Source organism: Daphnia pulex, chromosome 12 (assembly GCF_021134715.1).
Source record: "Daphnia pulex isolate KAP4 chromosome 12, ASM2113471v1".
Classification (NCBI taxonomy): Eukaryota; Metazoa; Arthropoda; class Branchiopoda; order Diplostraca; family Daphniidae; genus Daphnia; species Daphnia pulex.
Window position 1 is genome coordinate 8,263,506 of NC_060028.1, and position 16,284 is coordinate 8,279,789.

At 46.4% G+C, this 16,284-nt stretch overlaps 2 protein-coding genes across 5 annotated transcripts in view; one reads left to right on the plus strand and one right to left on the minus strand.

Annotated features, from left to right (window-relative positions):
• LOC124208867 (glutaredoxin-3-like) overlaps positions 1–16,284 on the plus strand; it is a 41,169-nt gene that overhangs the window by 6,630 nt on the left and 18,255 nt on the right. For 2 of the 4 annotated variants that reach the window (XM_046606730.1, XM_046606727.1), the window contains one exon: positions 7,357–7,538. In XM_046606730.1, the coding sequence (XP_046462686.1) occupies positions 7,357–7,538 (182 nt within the window). Of the gene's footprint in view, positions 1–7,356; positions 7,539–12,322; positions 13,383–16,284 lie in introns of those variants that run through there. The other 2 variants (XM_046606729.1, XM_046606726.1) reach the window with 2 other exon arrangements.
• LOC124208872 lies at positions 251–3,084 on the minus strand. The gene is made up of 2 exons (XM_046606739.1): positions 2,033–3,084; positions 251–933 (listed from the first exon to the last, which is right to left on the minus strand). Exons 1-2 carry the CDS (start codon positions 2,389–2,391, stop codon positions 441–443), a joined length of 852 nt encoding a protein of 283 aa, XP_046462695.1. The 5' UTR covers positions 2,392–3,084; the 3' UTR covers positions 251–440.

The following is a 16,284-nucleotide window of genomic DNA, read 5'->3' on the forward strand; positions in this document are numbered from 1 at the left end:
TTTTGAGAGATCGAATGAATAGCTTTTTGCTACGCTGTACCGATCACACAAGTCGAAAAACAGTTTTCGACCGGTCATTGAAGTCAAAGTTATGAGCTGCTGGGCTCATCCAACGCGCGGTAGCTGTTGATGGTTGGTTCCGTTTAACTGCCCCTTGCACGCTCAGCATTTGTAAACGACAAGTTTGACTCATCCAGTTCAGTCTAGTCGTTTGCATTCACCGTTAGACAGTTAACAGCCAACTCTTGTATCTTTCCACCTTTTTATTTTATTTATTTTATTTCCCCTTTTTACAGAAATAGCTTAGACATCGCCCATGTCGTAACTGTAAGGATACAGACCCAGCTCTTTTTTCTTTTTTTTGTGTGCATACAGATTATGTATAAATAGGAGGAGGGATCAACAGCAGGACAAATTAACGATAATTACTGCAGTGGTCGTCATTTTGCGGACTTGTAGTAGTACTTTTTCTTCCTCTTTTTCCGATTGGAATGGTTGGTGCCATTATTCCTCCTGTTACTGGCGACCATGTCTGACATGTCGCGAAGGCGCCGTCGCCACGGCCACCAGAGCAGCTTCTTGGCCAGCGAGTCACGTATGTCGCGCCAGGCTCTGCGCAACATGAGATTTCCGTCGACGTAGCCCATTTCACTGTAAAGGCTCTGCTGGTCTTGCTGGACTTTGTCAATTAAACGCTCCAGTGGACCGTTGGTTTTTGAATAGGATTTGCCCTGGCCAAAGCCGGTTTTGCCCACCGTCAACGGGATCAGGAAGATAAAGGCCAGGTAAATGGTTCCGCCCGGCGTCAACGGGTTGAATGTGCTCAATCCTCGTCCGACTGAACCCTGGCGATGTTGGTGGCGGCGGCTCTGCTTCTCCGACTGCGATCTCCCGATCAATTCGTTGCTCTCGTCGTCATCGTCGTCATCAATCCTGGAGATGATTGGTTTTTATGATTAGACACTCAGACAGCACGCAAATCGTATTAGGACGAGTACAAAAAACTCCCGCCAACAACGGTCTGAAACATTTGATTGAACGCCGACGTCCAAGTGGACCGTTAAATGAAGATGGAGCAGACAAGGAAGTGTCACAAGTGTGTAGGGTCGTTAACATTGGTATGCTATAGTGGTCGTAGGGAGCAGACGAATATACTAGGAAAAAGAAGTGTTGCTGCATGCATATACATCAGCGGATTCAATCAAACGACCCATCAGAGTGGAAACGGATTTTCGTAATGAATACGTCATACATTACAGAACAAGTGCTGTTGTATATGTAGTTGTTGTTCCGCTCGCATCCTAACTTTTCGTTCACGCTTCGACTCATCTACTTTACTTGAAATCTAAAGCCAATTGCACTAATTCCTTTGTACAATTGATTTACGCACATTTGAAATTAGAACTCGCGTGTTCAAACTGGGAATGGAACTCGATTTCTTTGAATTTCTTGGAAATTGCAACATCCATCGACAGACTGCATAGGCTGTCGCAATTAAGAACTGACTGGGTTTTTTTTTGTGTGTGTGATGGTGATTGGTGAGCCATCATCACGCGGCGAGGTTAATCCGAGTGTCAAATACCGCATCAGTGGGAGGATATCATTGGCGGCGCATAGCACTGGTATTAGGAGCTATTCTATAGCCAAACCGGAATGTCGGTCAAGGATGTTGTGGTTCTCTCTTTGATGGCGCGTGTTTGCATGCGGTTTTTTTATTCCGAGTAGCGAAAAAGACGGAAAGAAAAACCGATTCGTCATATTCGCGCTTCTTCTTTTTATTTTTTAATATTTTTCAAATGAATTGAACTACTGAACGGAATTTAATGGAAACCCCCAAATGGCGACATGAAACTGTTCTTTATTTACTTTTCTTTGGCGTGTTCGTATTCACCAACGAGAATGTTTTTATCATAACAAATTCTTTTGATATTAGACGACCCATGTAGACATTTTTCCCCCCTCTTGGTCACTAACTACTTGATGGCGTTTTGATGTTTTGGCCAACTTAAAAAAAGGAACATTTCTGACTTACCCTCCACCGCTGTCGTCGTTCATGTTGTACGGACGAAATACTGGATGTGTCTCTTTCACTTTATTCCGAGCGGAATGATCGGCAAACGTTTGATATTCTCCGATGTAAAACTCTGCCGTGACCCCTGGGAGGATGTAGGACTTTGAGACGATGAATGTCAAGAGCACAAAGGCCGTCACCATCACTGCTGGGTGGGAATATCGGATGGTCGTCATGATGTTCCATCCATCAGGCCGAAGCTGTTGCAACTTGCTGCAGCGAATTTCAATGAGCGAAGACTGCACGATGAAATATGGAAAAAAAAAGGTCTCGACGATCCTTTGTCTGAACATGGACTGCAACTGGTTACACATTTCCATTGGGTTTCTATTGGATCATCCGAGCGATGAGTGCGGTGGGTGGTGGTGTAACTACTCCCCCACCTGCTCTTCTTCCGTCCTCTTGTTTCGTTCTTCCTCTTGTCTTTTTTCTTTGCTTTGGATCCAGCTTCGTTTCCATCCGATTGCCGTTGGGCCAACAGAATTTTGATCTCGTGAACTTTATTCGTCCCCGGAAATGTTCAGCGATTCGGGTTGCTGCTTATTGCTTTTACACGATTGAATTATGTAGATTTCTGCTTGTTGTTATCGATTTCTCTGTTCCTCCTCTTTCGTCTCGTCTTTGCTGCTTATGGCCGTTTCCAAGACGACAAGAAAAAGAATAAAAGAACCCACCCGTTCTTTACCCCCCGCTGATGCAGTGGTGGTGGTGGTTGGGTGGGTGGGTAGGAAGAAGGTTGAGCTCGAGTGATCAGCGCCAAGCCCATCGTCATGTCGTCTAGTGTTGTAGAATTATCCATGTCGGTTAAATCGGGCAAGAGATAGGGAACAGCAGAAGAAAGAAAAAGAAGGTTCGGTGTGGCTGACGTTCGTTCACGGCCACTGATCGGCCTAATAGTGAGTCATACACACACAGTGCGCGGTTAGACGAATCTAACGGGAAACTGTTCACGGGCAGAAGAGAACCAGGCAGCAGAATAAGTCACTAAATAATAACCGAAAAAGAAAAAGAGGAAAATAATAAAAGATGATGATGAGCCAGCTAGACATGACAGTCGAAGTCTGTAGCCAGTACTTATACAAAGAATAAGAGAGAGAGATGACGACGAGTGAGATTGAGACGAGGTAAAAAAAGGAAATAATAATAATAACTGTGATAGTACACCGACTGACGCCATACTGTGAGATGCGACTATTGTTGCAGTGTGTTTGCTATCAGTCGCGCAACCGACGACACTGGGCACCACCATCTTTCCACTTGTTCGTTTCCCTTTTCTTCTTTTCAAGTTTTCCTCCAGCCCAATTGTTGCAACAAGAATTTCCGCTTCATCTTCTTGTTCTCTTGTCTTGGATGCTCGACCAATCACTTAGGATCGGCTAAATTTCATCGACGACAACGACCCTATCTGTCCATGGGCGCGTACAGAAAGAAACCGAGAAAAACGGGGTAGAAATGCGCAGCGAGAGGGAGGCAACGGGACGTACAGTACAGCAGTACACAATGGTTTCATTATGCTAAAAGTAGCTATCCGTTTCCGGCCTTGGCCCTCCTCAAAACTTAAATTCTATGGACCAAACGATCTAGTGGCCGGGAATAAGAGACTTTTATTGTTATGATTATTATTATTCTCTATTATAGTATTATGTATTTCGTTCGCCGGAGATGGCCAATCTCCGTCGAACGTTATTGGAGGTTTTTCTCGTTGAATTGTTTAAACATTTTGAAACTTTTTTCGGAGAATAACAAATTGTCGTGGCCAGTAGATTTCAATTGGATTTTGTTTCCATTCAAAGCGCCCCGTGATGAAAAATTCAATGAAAATCGACTCGATGGTTCATTGGGTTTGAGCCATTTGTTTCAGTTGACGGTGCCAAGTGTGTTTGCGTTATTATTTTTCGACGTCTAAATAAATATATGGAAGTGGAGGGGTGGGTGGCGTCATTCCCTCCATTTGCCAGCGGGCAAACGGCTGCTGCCGGATGATAAGCTTCTTTTTTGTTGTTATTTTGGAGGGGGGAATTTTTCTTTTTGTCTTTGATGGTTGATGAAATGTAACCAATAACTCGGGCGGCTATCGTCGCCGAGGCGTTGCTCTTTTGTTTCTGCTTGTTGGCTGGCAAAGAGGCTCAGCCCATCGGAAGGATCGAATGACACGGCAATTCATCAATTGCAATCCAACAGCGAATCCTCTTCCAAGAGAGTGTTGCTGCCGTCTTCCTTTTCTCTGCCGGCTGATAATGGCGAATTGTGCCATTTCCGAATCGATTTCAATGGAAACTACCCAGCACAGTTTTATTATCCTTCGAGCGATGATTGTTTTTTCCCCTTTTTCGCCAGTCGAAAACACAAAAGAGAGCTCCTTCTTCTATTCGTGCCACCCAATGCGTCTCTCATATAGCCACTGTCATCCATCACGCTGGCCCGTTCGCCAAAAGCTTTGAGCTCCCACCAAGTTGGGAGATAACGGCGCGTGCGGGAGAAGGGGCAGGGTGCTCTGCGCTTTGCTTTTGGCACACACAAGTTTTCTGTTTTTTTTATGATTTGCTTCATATCATTGAGGGTCGATCCGATTATGTGGTGTCGGCCAGACTCTCCCCTCGCCGATATCAACCCAAAAAGCGCCACACACATTTTGTGCAAACGTTAATGGAAGACAAACAATTGACGTAATAGACAGAGAGAGGAGAGAGAGACCAATTATCTGGCCGTTTTATCCTTTTGTGTGTCTGTGTATTTGTGTCTATTACACAACGCCAGATGGAGCTGTTCCTTTTTTGTTGTCTTTTCTCTGAGCCAGAGAAGTAAAAGAGACGACAAGTGCAATCGATGGCATGTGAAGAGAGCTGCATGGGAAAATCCGATTCTATAAATACCTCGGCCTATCACCGTAATAATGGTTGGTACAAAGTGAGTGTCTTGCTGGATGTTTAGGCAATAGACGACAGGAGTAGGGAAGCCCCAGCTTTTATTTTTATTTTTCTTCTTCTTTTAAAGAAAAACGAACTGCACTTTGTGAACAAGAAAATCTGTTGAAGGCGCCATCTTTCCAACCGTGGTGGCAGTGGCGTAGATTTGTGTTTGTTTTGACAGGTGCCGTCGTTTCTTTTTCCCCCTTTTTTTATGTGTTAACACATTGCTGCCCCGCTGGTGAAAGACTTGGGCCGGCCGATTGTTGTAGCTCGGCGTGTGGACTAAAAGGAAGGAAGGAAGTCTCCACATTGTTGATTCAGTTGCCGCCAGTTCTCTTCTTCTTTCCAACTTACTTATTCAATTTGTGTTTGTCTTGAAATTCTCATTCTTCTCCTATCCTTTTTGTTCTGAAATGATCCCCTCCCATCGACAAGCCCAACATGAAAGAAAAAGTAAAGACGTTTTTCCTCTTCGGCTGGGTTCTTTTTTGTGTCGCGCCCTTACTGCCAATCGATCACATGGCGCAATGGAGATGATGACGACGACGTGACAAATGGATTTCTATTTGCTTTCTCTCTCTCTCTAAATTCCTTCCTTCCTTACTCCCTTCTTCTTCTTTCTTATTTCTTTTGTATTTCTTTACCCCGTTGGTTCATCCATCAAAATAGAATAGGGGCAAGTCGTCGTCTTAATAAAGAGAGGCCTATGCAACACAGCAGTCTCAGGATGGCGTATATGTAATGGGCTGTATACTAGACACGCATAGGGGTGGTTTGTTTCTCGTCGGACCATCAGCCTCCGCTCAACGGCACACCGGATGTGCTCCGCTATTTGTTAGCCCACGCCCTTCTAACATCTCAGCCCAGCCGAGGCGGACAAGGGAGATGGGACTGAACTTTATGTGAAATACTACCAGCGCTGCTGCTGCTGCTGCTGCTGCTGCTGGGGGTGGATAGATAGTAGTAGCAAGGAAAGAGTCTTAAGATTGATATTCATAAGAAGAAGAAGCAAGGGAAAGTTGTGGTGGTGGTGGTTGTCTAAGCGCTATATTTATATATTAGATATGAACTTTAATAACTGGCTGCATGCTGGGCTGCGGGTGGGACGTGTATAAAAGGGCGATGAATCACGGGGCGGGAAATTTGAATCCGCTGAGCTTATTTGATGTATGCAAACACACGCAGAGTTAAGTGGCGCTCGTCGGATGGGAGACGAAGGAGCCAGCCGCCAGCGGCGAGGCTATTACACTCGCCAAAGTGCCTCACTCTGCTGTCCTATATTGTAGCACGTCAAGATTTGCCTGGCCTTTTTGTCGCATCACACGCCAGACATGAAAGAGTTGCCCTGGAGTTGCCGGGAGTTGTTGCGGCGGCGGCAGCAGGGCTCCCTCGGTGGCCGTTGCCTCCCGCCGACAATCAAACACGAGAAGAGATAGAGAAAAAGAAAAGACGGGACTTGTGTGGCAGCTGGGTCAACAATTGCCAACTCTTTTCAACCCTCCACACACGGACACTCGGACACTGTAGTGTGTGTGTGCGTATCTCATATTTCTGCTGAATGCATTTCATCTCCTCCCTTTTCCGTGATGTGACCCATATTTGATAATAGAGGCAGACCAACCTCACGGAAGCCGGAGCAGATGCCACGATTGCCACGGCGTAAATGTACACACGCCGTGGCAATTGTCGGACTGCTCTCGTTTTGTTATGCAGTTATCGTTTTATTTGACCGTGGTGGGGTGGACACTTTGATTAAGAAAAGATTTCAGTTTTTGAGTTTTTTTAATTTGGAAAAATTGCGCAGTAAAGAAGAAGAATGCGCCGGATCGAAGTGAGTTGGGCATATTGGGAAATGAGTCAAATACGCAACGAGACAAGAGTCCAAAAGTCCGACGACGACGACGTCGACTGGCGCCTCTTTTTATTCTTTCTTGAAATGAGAAATGGCCTTTTGCTGGAACATGAACTTGGTGGTTTCGACAATGGCTCTCGCTCGGTCGCCACCAGATAAGCAACAATGCACAGAAATCTGTTTCTTCTTCTTCTTTTTATTTTCCTATACAACCCGACGCCAAAATAGTGGCGAGTCTTTTAGGAATAGCCGAATTGGAGAAGTCCCGAAAAAAGCCCAGGGAAAAAGCAAAACAAGTGGAGCGGATTTCTATTTTTTTTGGCGGGGGGGCTACTACTACTATCTCAGTGGCGGAAAAAAAGGATCGATTGCACAATGCGATTCACTTTAATGGGTTTGAGAGGATCTCAGCTACTTAGCGATTCGCTCACGCTACTCTCGGTTTTCCAAAGTACCTCTTCTCACTAGAACATCCGTTTCGGGGATGAATAATAATAACTCTCTCTTTTTCTCCTTTTCACTAGATGCTTTAGGTTGCGTCATTTCATCCAATATCGCATTGGCAGTTTGCACTACTGCGTCGCTTCTCTCAGCTCTGCTGATGGCTGCCATTATCAGACACACATCCGCTCCAAATCTCGGAGCCCCTTCGCCATTGGCCCCACCACGTCGCAACAAGCAGCAGCAGCACCGAAACAGCGCACAGGTAATTCACAACTCTTTTCGACGCTGCAATATCCGATTGCCCAACCGAGAAAGAAAAAAAGGGGAAGACGCTCTTGTTGCCCCCCTTTTGCCCAGGCTCCCACCCAAAAAGTATTTTTATCAATTTCCGAGGCAACCAAAATGAGAAGGGCGACTGATAATCGGAACCCCCAAGGATAGAAACGGATATCGAATATCACAAAAAGGTGTCCAGTGTGGAACACCGAAAACAGTTTAGTGGCGACTTTTGGAAAAAAGATTCCCAATTTGTTTTGGCGTGTGACCTTTTTTTCTTTTCTTTTTTCACGGGTATGTGTATTTTGGTTTGGCTGATGCACACAGCACAGCCAAAATGAAAAGAAAAGACTTTCTCTTGGGCATTGGTGCTGCTCATTTGTTATTTGGTTTGGTTTGGCTTAGACTTTTGTGATTCTTTGGGTGGAGGTGGACTGGACTGGCGGGCGGCTGTGTGGAGTAACCGGAGACGTTTTCATTTCTCTTTTTTTGCTGGCCATTTTTCACAATCATCAGCACAAGGCTAGTGTACATAGAAGAGGCGACATTGAAATGTCCGTCCCCCCTCCGTCCGATTGTGAAAATCTGTTTTCCATCCATCGACGAAAGAATAATCGGCTGGCCAGTCGAAACAACAACAACAAATCGAAAAGATCTTGATGTTGTCCCTTATTTGTTTGTTTGTCGACTGCACTCGGATGTTGCCAATCGATTAGAGAGTGGCTTATGCCGAGTGCCTTTCCAGCTACCGGATTTTGCTGCTGACGACACAATAGCACCGAGGACGAATTTTTTCGTTTTTTATTCTGATCTCTTGTTGGGTCGGGCGAGCCAACATTATTACGTAAGCGAGTGGGGGAAAACAGGCCAAGTTGTTTTGGTGAAGGCGGCAACAGCGTCGGAGAGCTTTGCGAATGCGGATGCGGAGGAGAGAATCCAGGGCAAACTTCTTTTTTCCCATTTTAAAATTCCCGGTTTTTTGTTTTTTTGTTTCACCTTTTTTGTTTCGCTCTCGGATTGTTGCCGGTCTGTCTGTATTGTTTCCACAGCAACGATCCTGCGGTCCGGATGACATGAGGTAAATGAGGAATATGTCAAATCCAGCAGCTGGGCCACGCACAGAGACAGGCAGGCAATGCTGCGCTTTAGATCTGTTTGCTGCTGTTCATAGCCCGATATAGTTTATGGGCGAGATGTGCTGCGGAATTTTTCTCCCCCCTTAAGCCGAAATGAGGAAATAAATTGCTGTCGCCAAATTGTGGCTTGCTGGCATTTGCGCGTTGCTCATCCAGCGAGCGCCCACAAGTCGCCATTGTTTTCTCTCTTCTCTCTTTGAAGAGGCCAGCAGGAGCAGGAGGTGACTGACTAAGTGTTTTGGCTTCATCGAGAGACAAGGGCCCATTCGTCTCTGTTAACTGCTCCCCACCACCAATTTCGTCGTCTTCTTTTCTTTGGCTGCCCCTTTTTTTTCTATTATTTTAGTTATTATTATTATTTTGAAAAGGCCATGGGCACGAAATTGGACAACAGATTGTTTTTTTCATTTGGCTAGGGCGAAGCGGGGGTGGTCAATAAACGTCCAACATGAGCGATGACACTAATGAATCAAATGGAAATGATAATGGGTTGAAATGTGCATATATACGTACGGCCAATCAAAATGTGATTTATCGCCTTGGGTTAAACAGAATGTTGTGGGCGCACCGAGGAGAGACAATGGCCGGCTATTGTTGGCTTTTAGGGGTCCCATTCCGACCGATAGGATCGCGGGCGATTGGCAGGCGCTGGCGGCCATCATCGTCCACTCACGAGACAATAAAGAGCAACAACAACAATGCGCTCTCTTGTTGTTTGTTTGTTTGTTGTATTATAATACAGGCAGCAGCAAAGTCTTGATTGGCGTCTGATTGAAAGAGAATAAGAAGGAATGAAATTGATGATGAGAAATGGGCGGCCGTTGTCAAGTTGGCATATCTTTTTGACGTCGTTTGTTTTGCGTCGCTCGGGGATTTTTATTTACTAATTCGTTAGCCTCTCCCCTCCTCGTCGTCGTTTCAAACTTGGCGTGTCTTGTCAAATTGGAAGTGACGGACCCGAAACGAAAAGGAAAACGTCTCTGCCGCTAGCCATAAAATGATGATGAAACGATGTCAAACGGCACGGACAATGGCCAAGTCGAAAGCTTTGGGCTGTGCAGTGCAGTGCTCCTCTCTTGTCAGTTGGGCGGTCGGCGACGCCAAATTCTTTGGCAACGAAAAACCTAACGGGCCAGCGACTTGTTATTGGCCCGCCATTGCTCCAGCTCCCATCTCTCTTCGCTTCCATTTCCAATTGGAAATTTGTTTGGAAATTCAATCAAATTCAAATTTTGGCGACATGGGGGGGCCATTCGTGGAATGGCTTTGACGACGGACAAACGGACGGTCGAACATGCATATAATGGGGGGAGAGAGATGGCTCAACTATTTCGGTGTTGGGCTCATACAAACGGACCACCACCACCACCGTCCTACTCTGTTTTGCCAATTTCGAAATGGCGTCGTTGGGTCGGCCCGTTGCAACATTTTCTCATCTCCAATTCTCCTTTTTTTTCGCCTCCTCCTCCCGCCCCTCTTGTCCCGGACACGACAAGTTCAGATACGCAACGACGGCACAAACATTTTCGGCTGATGGTTATGGCGTAACCTGTTTTATTTTCAGAACCGCGTGACTTTTTTGCAGGGCCGCAATAAACCAAACGAGGAGTCGAGGAGACTTGGTTATTGTCGGCGGGAAAAAATAAATCGGCACGGCCCGAACCCTCCGCTGTGTCCGTCGCGGATCGTTTCGCTTTGAGCCGCGTGAATCAAAGATGACGGCGACGCTATTACCGTCGCAAAGTTTATCCTTTTTTATTTCTCCCTTCCCGCGTGTTGCCCTCATGTATTTATGCAAAGGGGCGGACGGGTGGCGGCGGGACGGCCCGGCGTCGACGTCGGTTCGTTTTTTCTTTTTTATTTGGACGAAATTTGTTTGTTCAGAATTTTCTCACCGAAAATGGGCACGTCATTAATCCTTTTTTTCTGCTTTTCTGCTTTCGGTGAGTCGTTAGTCGAACGTGGCAAACTGGTCGCTCGGTTGGCCGTCGAGCCGACGCCATGGACGCTGAATGGTCGGCACTGGTGCGGCTGGGGCCGATGAGATAGGCGCGCGTGAAAACTGAAAGGGCCCGCCAATTTTCAAAACAACAAACAAACGGCCGAGACTAAAGCATCTGGCTTAAATTCTATACTCCTGTCCTGTCAAGTGCTTAACGTTTGGGAATTTTGGGGGACTTTGGAAAGTTCACCGGGTTCTTCCTTTTTGTCGAAAGTTATTTTTTGATCGGACCGGCGAAGGATCGCCAGGCGAAAAAGCTCTAGTAGTGGAGCTATGTTTAGACGATCATCTATTAAGTTTACGCAAGCCAAAGTGATAAAAGTAAATAAAGAAAAAGAAAAAGAGGAAAAAATGAAAATGCAAAGCGGATGGAAATCTTGTCAAGTTTGTGATGGTGGCGCCATTGTCTCTTTCGCTTGGTGGGACTCTGTGTGGCTGTGCTCAACTGCTGTGCCGTCATTTGAGAGCCATGCGGATTATTTATATCTTGTACACAGCACGGTCGTCTTCGTCTTCTTTCTTTCTTTCTTCTCCTCTTGTTGTGTACATTCGCCGCTTAAAAATACAACGGCGCACGCGTGCGGCCGTCCAGCAGTTCGTCGTCGTCGCATTGGCTTCTTCTTCTTCTTTGACTTATTTGGGGGTCTTGTTCTTCAACATCTTTTTAAAACTTGTCGGACGGACTGGGGGGGTTCGAGGTTATTTGTTTTCCTTTTAGGGGTTGCTTTGTCCTTGTTTTGCTTTTCCCCTTTTTTTCTTTCTGTTTTTTCTTTCCCATTTTATGATTATTATTATTTCTCGGCTGCTGTCATATGCCCAGCACTGTACTGCTGCTGCTGCTCAATCTCAAACGACCTAGTCCGTTCGTCTTGTCTCTTTTTTTCCTCGGCTGCTTCTCCTCTTTTTTTGCGATGACGGGCTCCTGTCAAACGTCCAACACGACGCACAAAAAAGCTCCTCCTGCTGCTCCTGCTGCTGCTGGACAATTTCGCAATTCCGCAGGTGAATCGCATTTTTCTCCCCTTTTGACTGATGGCCGCCTGTCCATCTGGGCACATCCACAACACACGCCAATTGAATAAAAGGAGAAGGAAAAACATTCCCCGTCAAGAGTCTCTGCGACGTTTTACATTTAATCACCGCGACCAGTAAAGTTTCTTTCTTTCTTTCATTGGATTCCTAAGATGACGCCGAGTCAAATAAATTTGTTTGCCACGCCATTCCACATCAACAACACCAGCAACAACTTCAACAACTACAACGACAACTCTCGTGTCGTTGCAGCAGCAGCAGCGTACGTAGTTTCAGTAGTGGTGGCAGTCGTAAAAGAAGAAGAAAAGTCAAACGAGACAAAAGGGCAAAATTGCAAACTCAACCGGAATCAAATCACGTCGGCGACAAAACGGGGACACACAAGATTCGAAACGTTTGATTCAATTTTTCCCCAAAAAAGCCAAAAGCGAAAGAGTTTTTAGTCTTTTTTATTTGTGCCTCTCGCCGATGCCTGTAGAGGGCGCTCAACATCCACTCTATGGGCTTTTTTCTTCCTCTCGTGAGCGTGCGTGAGTGAGGCCGGCGTCTATACAGTGCACGATGGCATGGGCCGGGCATGCCACCACCAGTGCTGCTGCTATGGTTATAGGTGTTGTACACAGAGAGAGGAAAGCTCAGTCAGCTCCGGCCAGTCTCCGACGTCTGACCTGCTCTCTGCTCTGCTCTGCTCTCCTTTGGCTATTTTTCTGGCTCGATCCTTTCGGTTGTTTTCTTGGCCGATCCATCCACGCCTTGCGGACGTGGGCGACCGAATGTAACGGCCACATTCAAATTGATTCAATCCCAACATTCATCTCAAAAGAGAAACAGAAAGCCGCTGATGCGTCGTCGTGTGCCCGCTGTTTGTGTGTGAAAACCCTTTCCAACAGAAGATAATCATCATCATTATTATTATTATTGTCATAATCATTATCACTGGCTCAAGTCTGTTTGTGCCGGCAGCAACGAAGAGACTCCTTTGGTGGGCGGCAATGGATCAGACACAGTGAAAGTTGATGATTGACCGAGCGGTGGTGATTGGGGCACCGCAACGCATTTGACAGACTTGATTTTTCTCTCTCTTTTCTCTCTCTCACGAGAAGGCCGTTTCTGTTTTTCTTTTCTTTTTTTCCAGCTGGAAAATTGAAAAGTCTGGCCGCCGTGTGCGTGGGAAATCGAGCGAAACTAGTCGATAGATTGATGGAGAAGAGATCGAAAGATTGATCTACAACTCGGCGATCCAACTCGTGTGCGCTGTGTGGCAGTGCTTAGAGTGAGCGAGAACTGTAGATGCAACCTTATATAGACCTTTTATACTATCGAGTCTCATTGGTTCTACCAACAGCGTGTGGGCATCAAAGGCCAAAACAAACCAAACACACACAACTCATTCCCATCGTTCAAGTGTTTTTTAATCGGTTTCTAATGATTGCCACATTGTCATTGTCGTCGTCCGCTTTTGGCGAGTCCTAAACGACCGGCTTTTTACAATCGTTTGAATTTGGCGCTCACCAATCAAATCGTCGAATTTCTTCATCAACCGTTTGATTCTTCGTCTTCTGCACAATAAAAGGAGAACCGCCGGTTTTTCTTTTGACACAAGAGGCCACAGCCAAGTCTACCGCCCAACTTGACTTTTGGGTCCCTTCATTCCGTCTGGGTACGTATACGTGCGCGCCAATTCTTTTTTTCAAAAATAATGGGACGACGAGAAAAACCAATTTTTCTTTTTTTTTTTTTTGCTATTGTTGTTGTTGTTGTTGCTGTAAAATGCGACCACCTCTGTTTGGCATTGGAATGTTCCTTTTTGAGAGTATCACGCCATCGGTCCATCTATCGTTCAATCCCGTTTTGATCGACTCTCTTTGTATTTTTATCTCAACTTCCAACTGGATCCGATGACGACGACGGTGGTGGTCATTACGACGGCCACCCCTCCTGGCCCCACCCCTTTTTTGCTCTTTATTTTGCTCTTTCCCAGGGACCGTGATGACGTCAAAGGTGAGCCACCACAATTCCGACTGTGTGACATGAAAGAAGACGATGAACGTGACACGAAAATGAAAAAGTTGTGAATGAAATTCTGATGGATCTGAAATCGTGCGTCTATTTTGATATTCACGCCGCCCGGCAGTGGCAACCTTATTTTTCCCATGGCAATCGAATGATGGAAAACGGCTGGCCATCGCCATGGTTACGTCAATCGCCATTGGATGGCCAGTCATGGATGATGGGTCGTTGGCGGATTAAATCTGAACAACTTGATTCCTCTTCTCGGCCAGTTATGCACGCGTGTGCATTCAAGGGGTCGCTATTGACCCCAATAATCCCAGTCGTGGGTCCAAAACGAGAAATAATAGCAATCAGATTCAAAGTTAATTTGACCGTAAGAGACGACTACGATATAATTGCCATCGTGACATTGTCTGCGTCCTTTGATTTGTTTTTCGGGACATTTCTCGACTCCCGTTTTTTCCTTTTTCTTTTCCCTTTTTTCTCATTTCATCGTCAAAGATGATGAAAGACGCGACCAGAGATCCCAGTGCCTTGTCGTGTCTTACACGCAATAATCTTGCGCTGCTGATATGAAAAGAAATTTCTTTCCATCCCCTCCTTTTTTTCCCCATCGCAGTGATGAACGATTCCCTTCCCCCCTCTCCACATTTTTCATTAAAAAATTGAGCCCTAGTGAATCGCAAATCTTTTTTGACTCGATTGAATGTTGCTTTTGATTCCTTTTTGAATTTCCCCCAAAAAATATGGCCGAGATAGAGAAACGGCCAATTGATGGAATGCTCTAGGCAGCAGCTGATAATGAAGAGCGAAGTGTCAGGGAATGAGTCGACCTCTTAGCGGTGGGTGCCAATCCATCGATGCTGGATGCATCCGTCACAAGTGTAAATATTTCCTTTCTGAAGAGAGTTGCTGGATGGAGGTCTGATGATGGAGACGGGAATGCTGGGACGCCATCAGTCATCCAATCTGTGGTCCGTTGGGACGGGCACGTTATTGGCTTCATCGAGGCGAATCTTGACACTATTGGGAGATTTTCAAATGTGTCAATAATAGTGACGTCAGTTGCGTTTATTTCCTTTTGCGAGAAAAGATTTGATTTATCCTCTCATCGTCTTGACTCACTTGAGATATGTGTGTCGTCCATCCATTTTTCTTGGCTGTTTGTTTTTCTTCTATTTGATGGGGACTCTCCGGGAGCTTGTGCGGGAACGTGTACCGTATAGCGAGGGTTTACATAGGGTCCCGTTTCCGTCTGTGTTTGCACACCGTCCCGGTTTGTTCTACACAAACGGGCGCCTGTGGACTCACCTACCATACAGTTTACTAGTTTAGGGATATGGGAGAGTCTCACGTCATATGTTTGGCCAACAAGGAGCCAATGCTAATAGACAAGGAGCGGGGCCAAAGCAAGACTCTGGGGTCTCTCTACATCCACGTCTGTCCTACCGCTGCTGCTGCTGCTGGTAGACTGTCTGGCGCTCGGGCGATACTCTTTTTGGGTAGGGACTAGAAGAGAAAATGGGGACCTGGTTCGATTTTTGTTGTTTTCTGTCTGGGCACATTTTTCCTGCTTTTATGATGTTGTCTTTGCCTGTCTCTGTATGGGTGGCAACTCGATAGGCTCGCCTTTTCTCGTGCCGGCGAAATCTGGCGCAAAAGACGACCAGGGAGAAATTGGGTAATGTTTGTGATTTCGTCTGGGGGCTGTAGATTCTGAGAGGTAACATCTGGAGCGGCTAGACGGAGTAGTAGTAGGACACGTTACGCGGCGGAGGCCATCCGGTTCTCGTCTCACGTCAAACATCCGTCGAATATATAAGAGCGTCGACTTGTGCCGCTGCTCCTGCTGCTGCATACAGAGTCAGGAGGGAGGGAATCGTCGAACTTATTGACATAACCCCGTGACCGAGATTGGCCGCCGTCCTTTTCATTTTCTTTAAGCCGGTCGGAGGGGAAAGACGACGACAAAACCACCGACGCACGCGCCACTACACATTTTTGACGCTCCCCCCTCAAAAGAAATGAAGATGAAATATTCGCCGCCAAATGATTGACTGATGATTTCACTTTTCATTTGCTTTTTGGGCCGTAACCGCGGCGTCTCGTGATGTGTCGGCGGATATTTTCTCGTATGCAAATGGCGACGGGCGGGCGTCATATTATCGCCCTGGTCCGGCGGTAGCCCAGGAGAAGGAACCGTCCAGTTTGACAGAAAGAAAATTCTCATTTTTGCCTGGCTGTCTGATCGCGTCAATGACATCGTCAGGTGAAGGAGACGGAAGGGCGGGCTGCTGGAAGCCCCAAAAAGAGCCAATCGACGGAGAAGGGCTATCACAGACGACGATGGACGGGTGATGGATGGACGGGTGTCGGTTGCCATTGGCCTCGTGATTGGCCGGCCAATATTCTTGGCCAGTCATCCGAATGAAGAAATGGACCATTAACCGGCCATTATCTCGAATTATGAGTCGAGTCGAGTGCTATAGTCCGGTCGCCCGCGCTAGTCGACGGCCAACAGCTGCAGCAGACGACAGTCTCCTCCTCGC

Excerpts from the sequence above, each read along its gene's own strand:
- LOC124208872 (XM_046606739.1), bottom strand. The coding sequence starts at position 2,391 with ATGGAAATGTGTAACCAGTTGCAGTCCATGTTCAGACAAAGGATCGTC. Across the intron at positions 934-2,032 it reads AACGACGACAGCGGTGGAGG|GATTGATGACGACGATGACG; the intron begins GTAAGTCAGAAA and ends AATCATCTCCAG.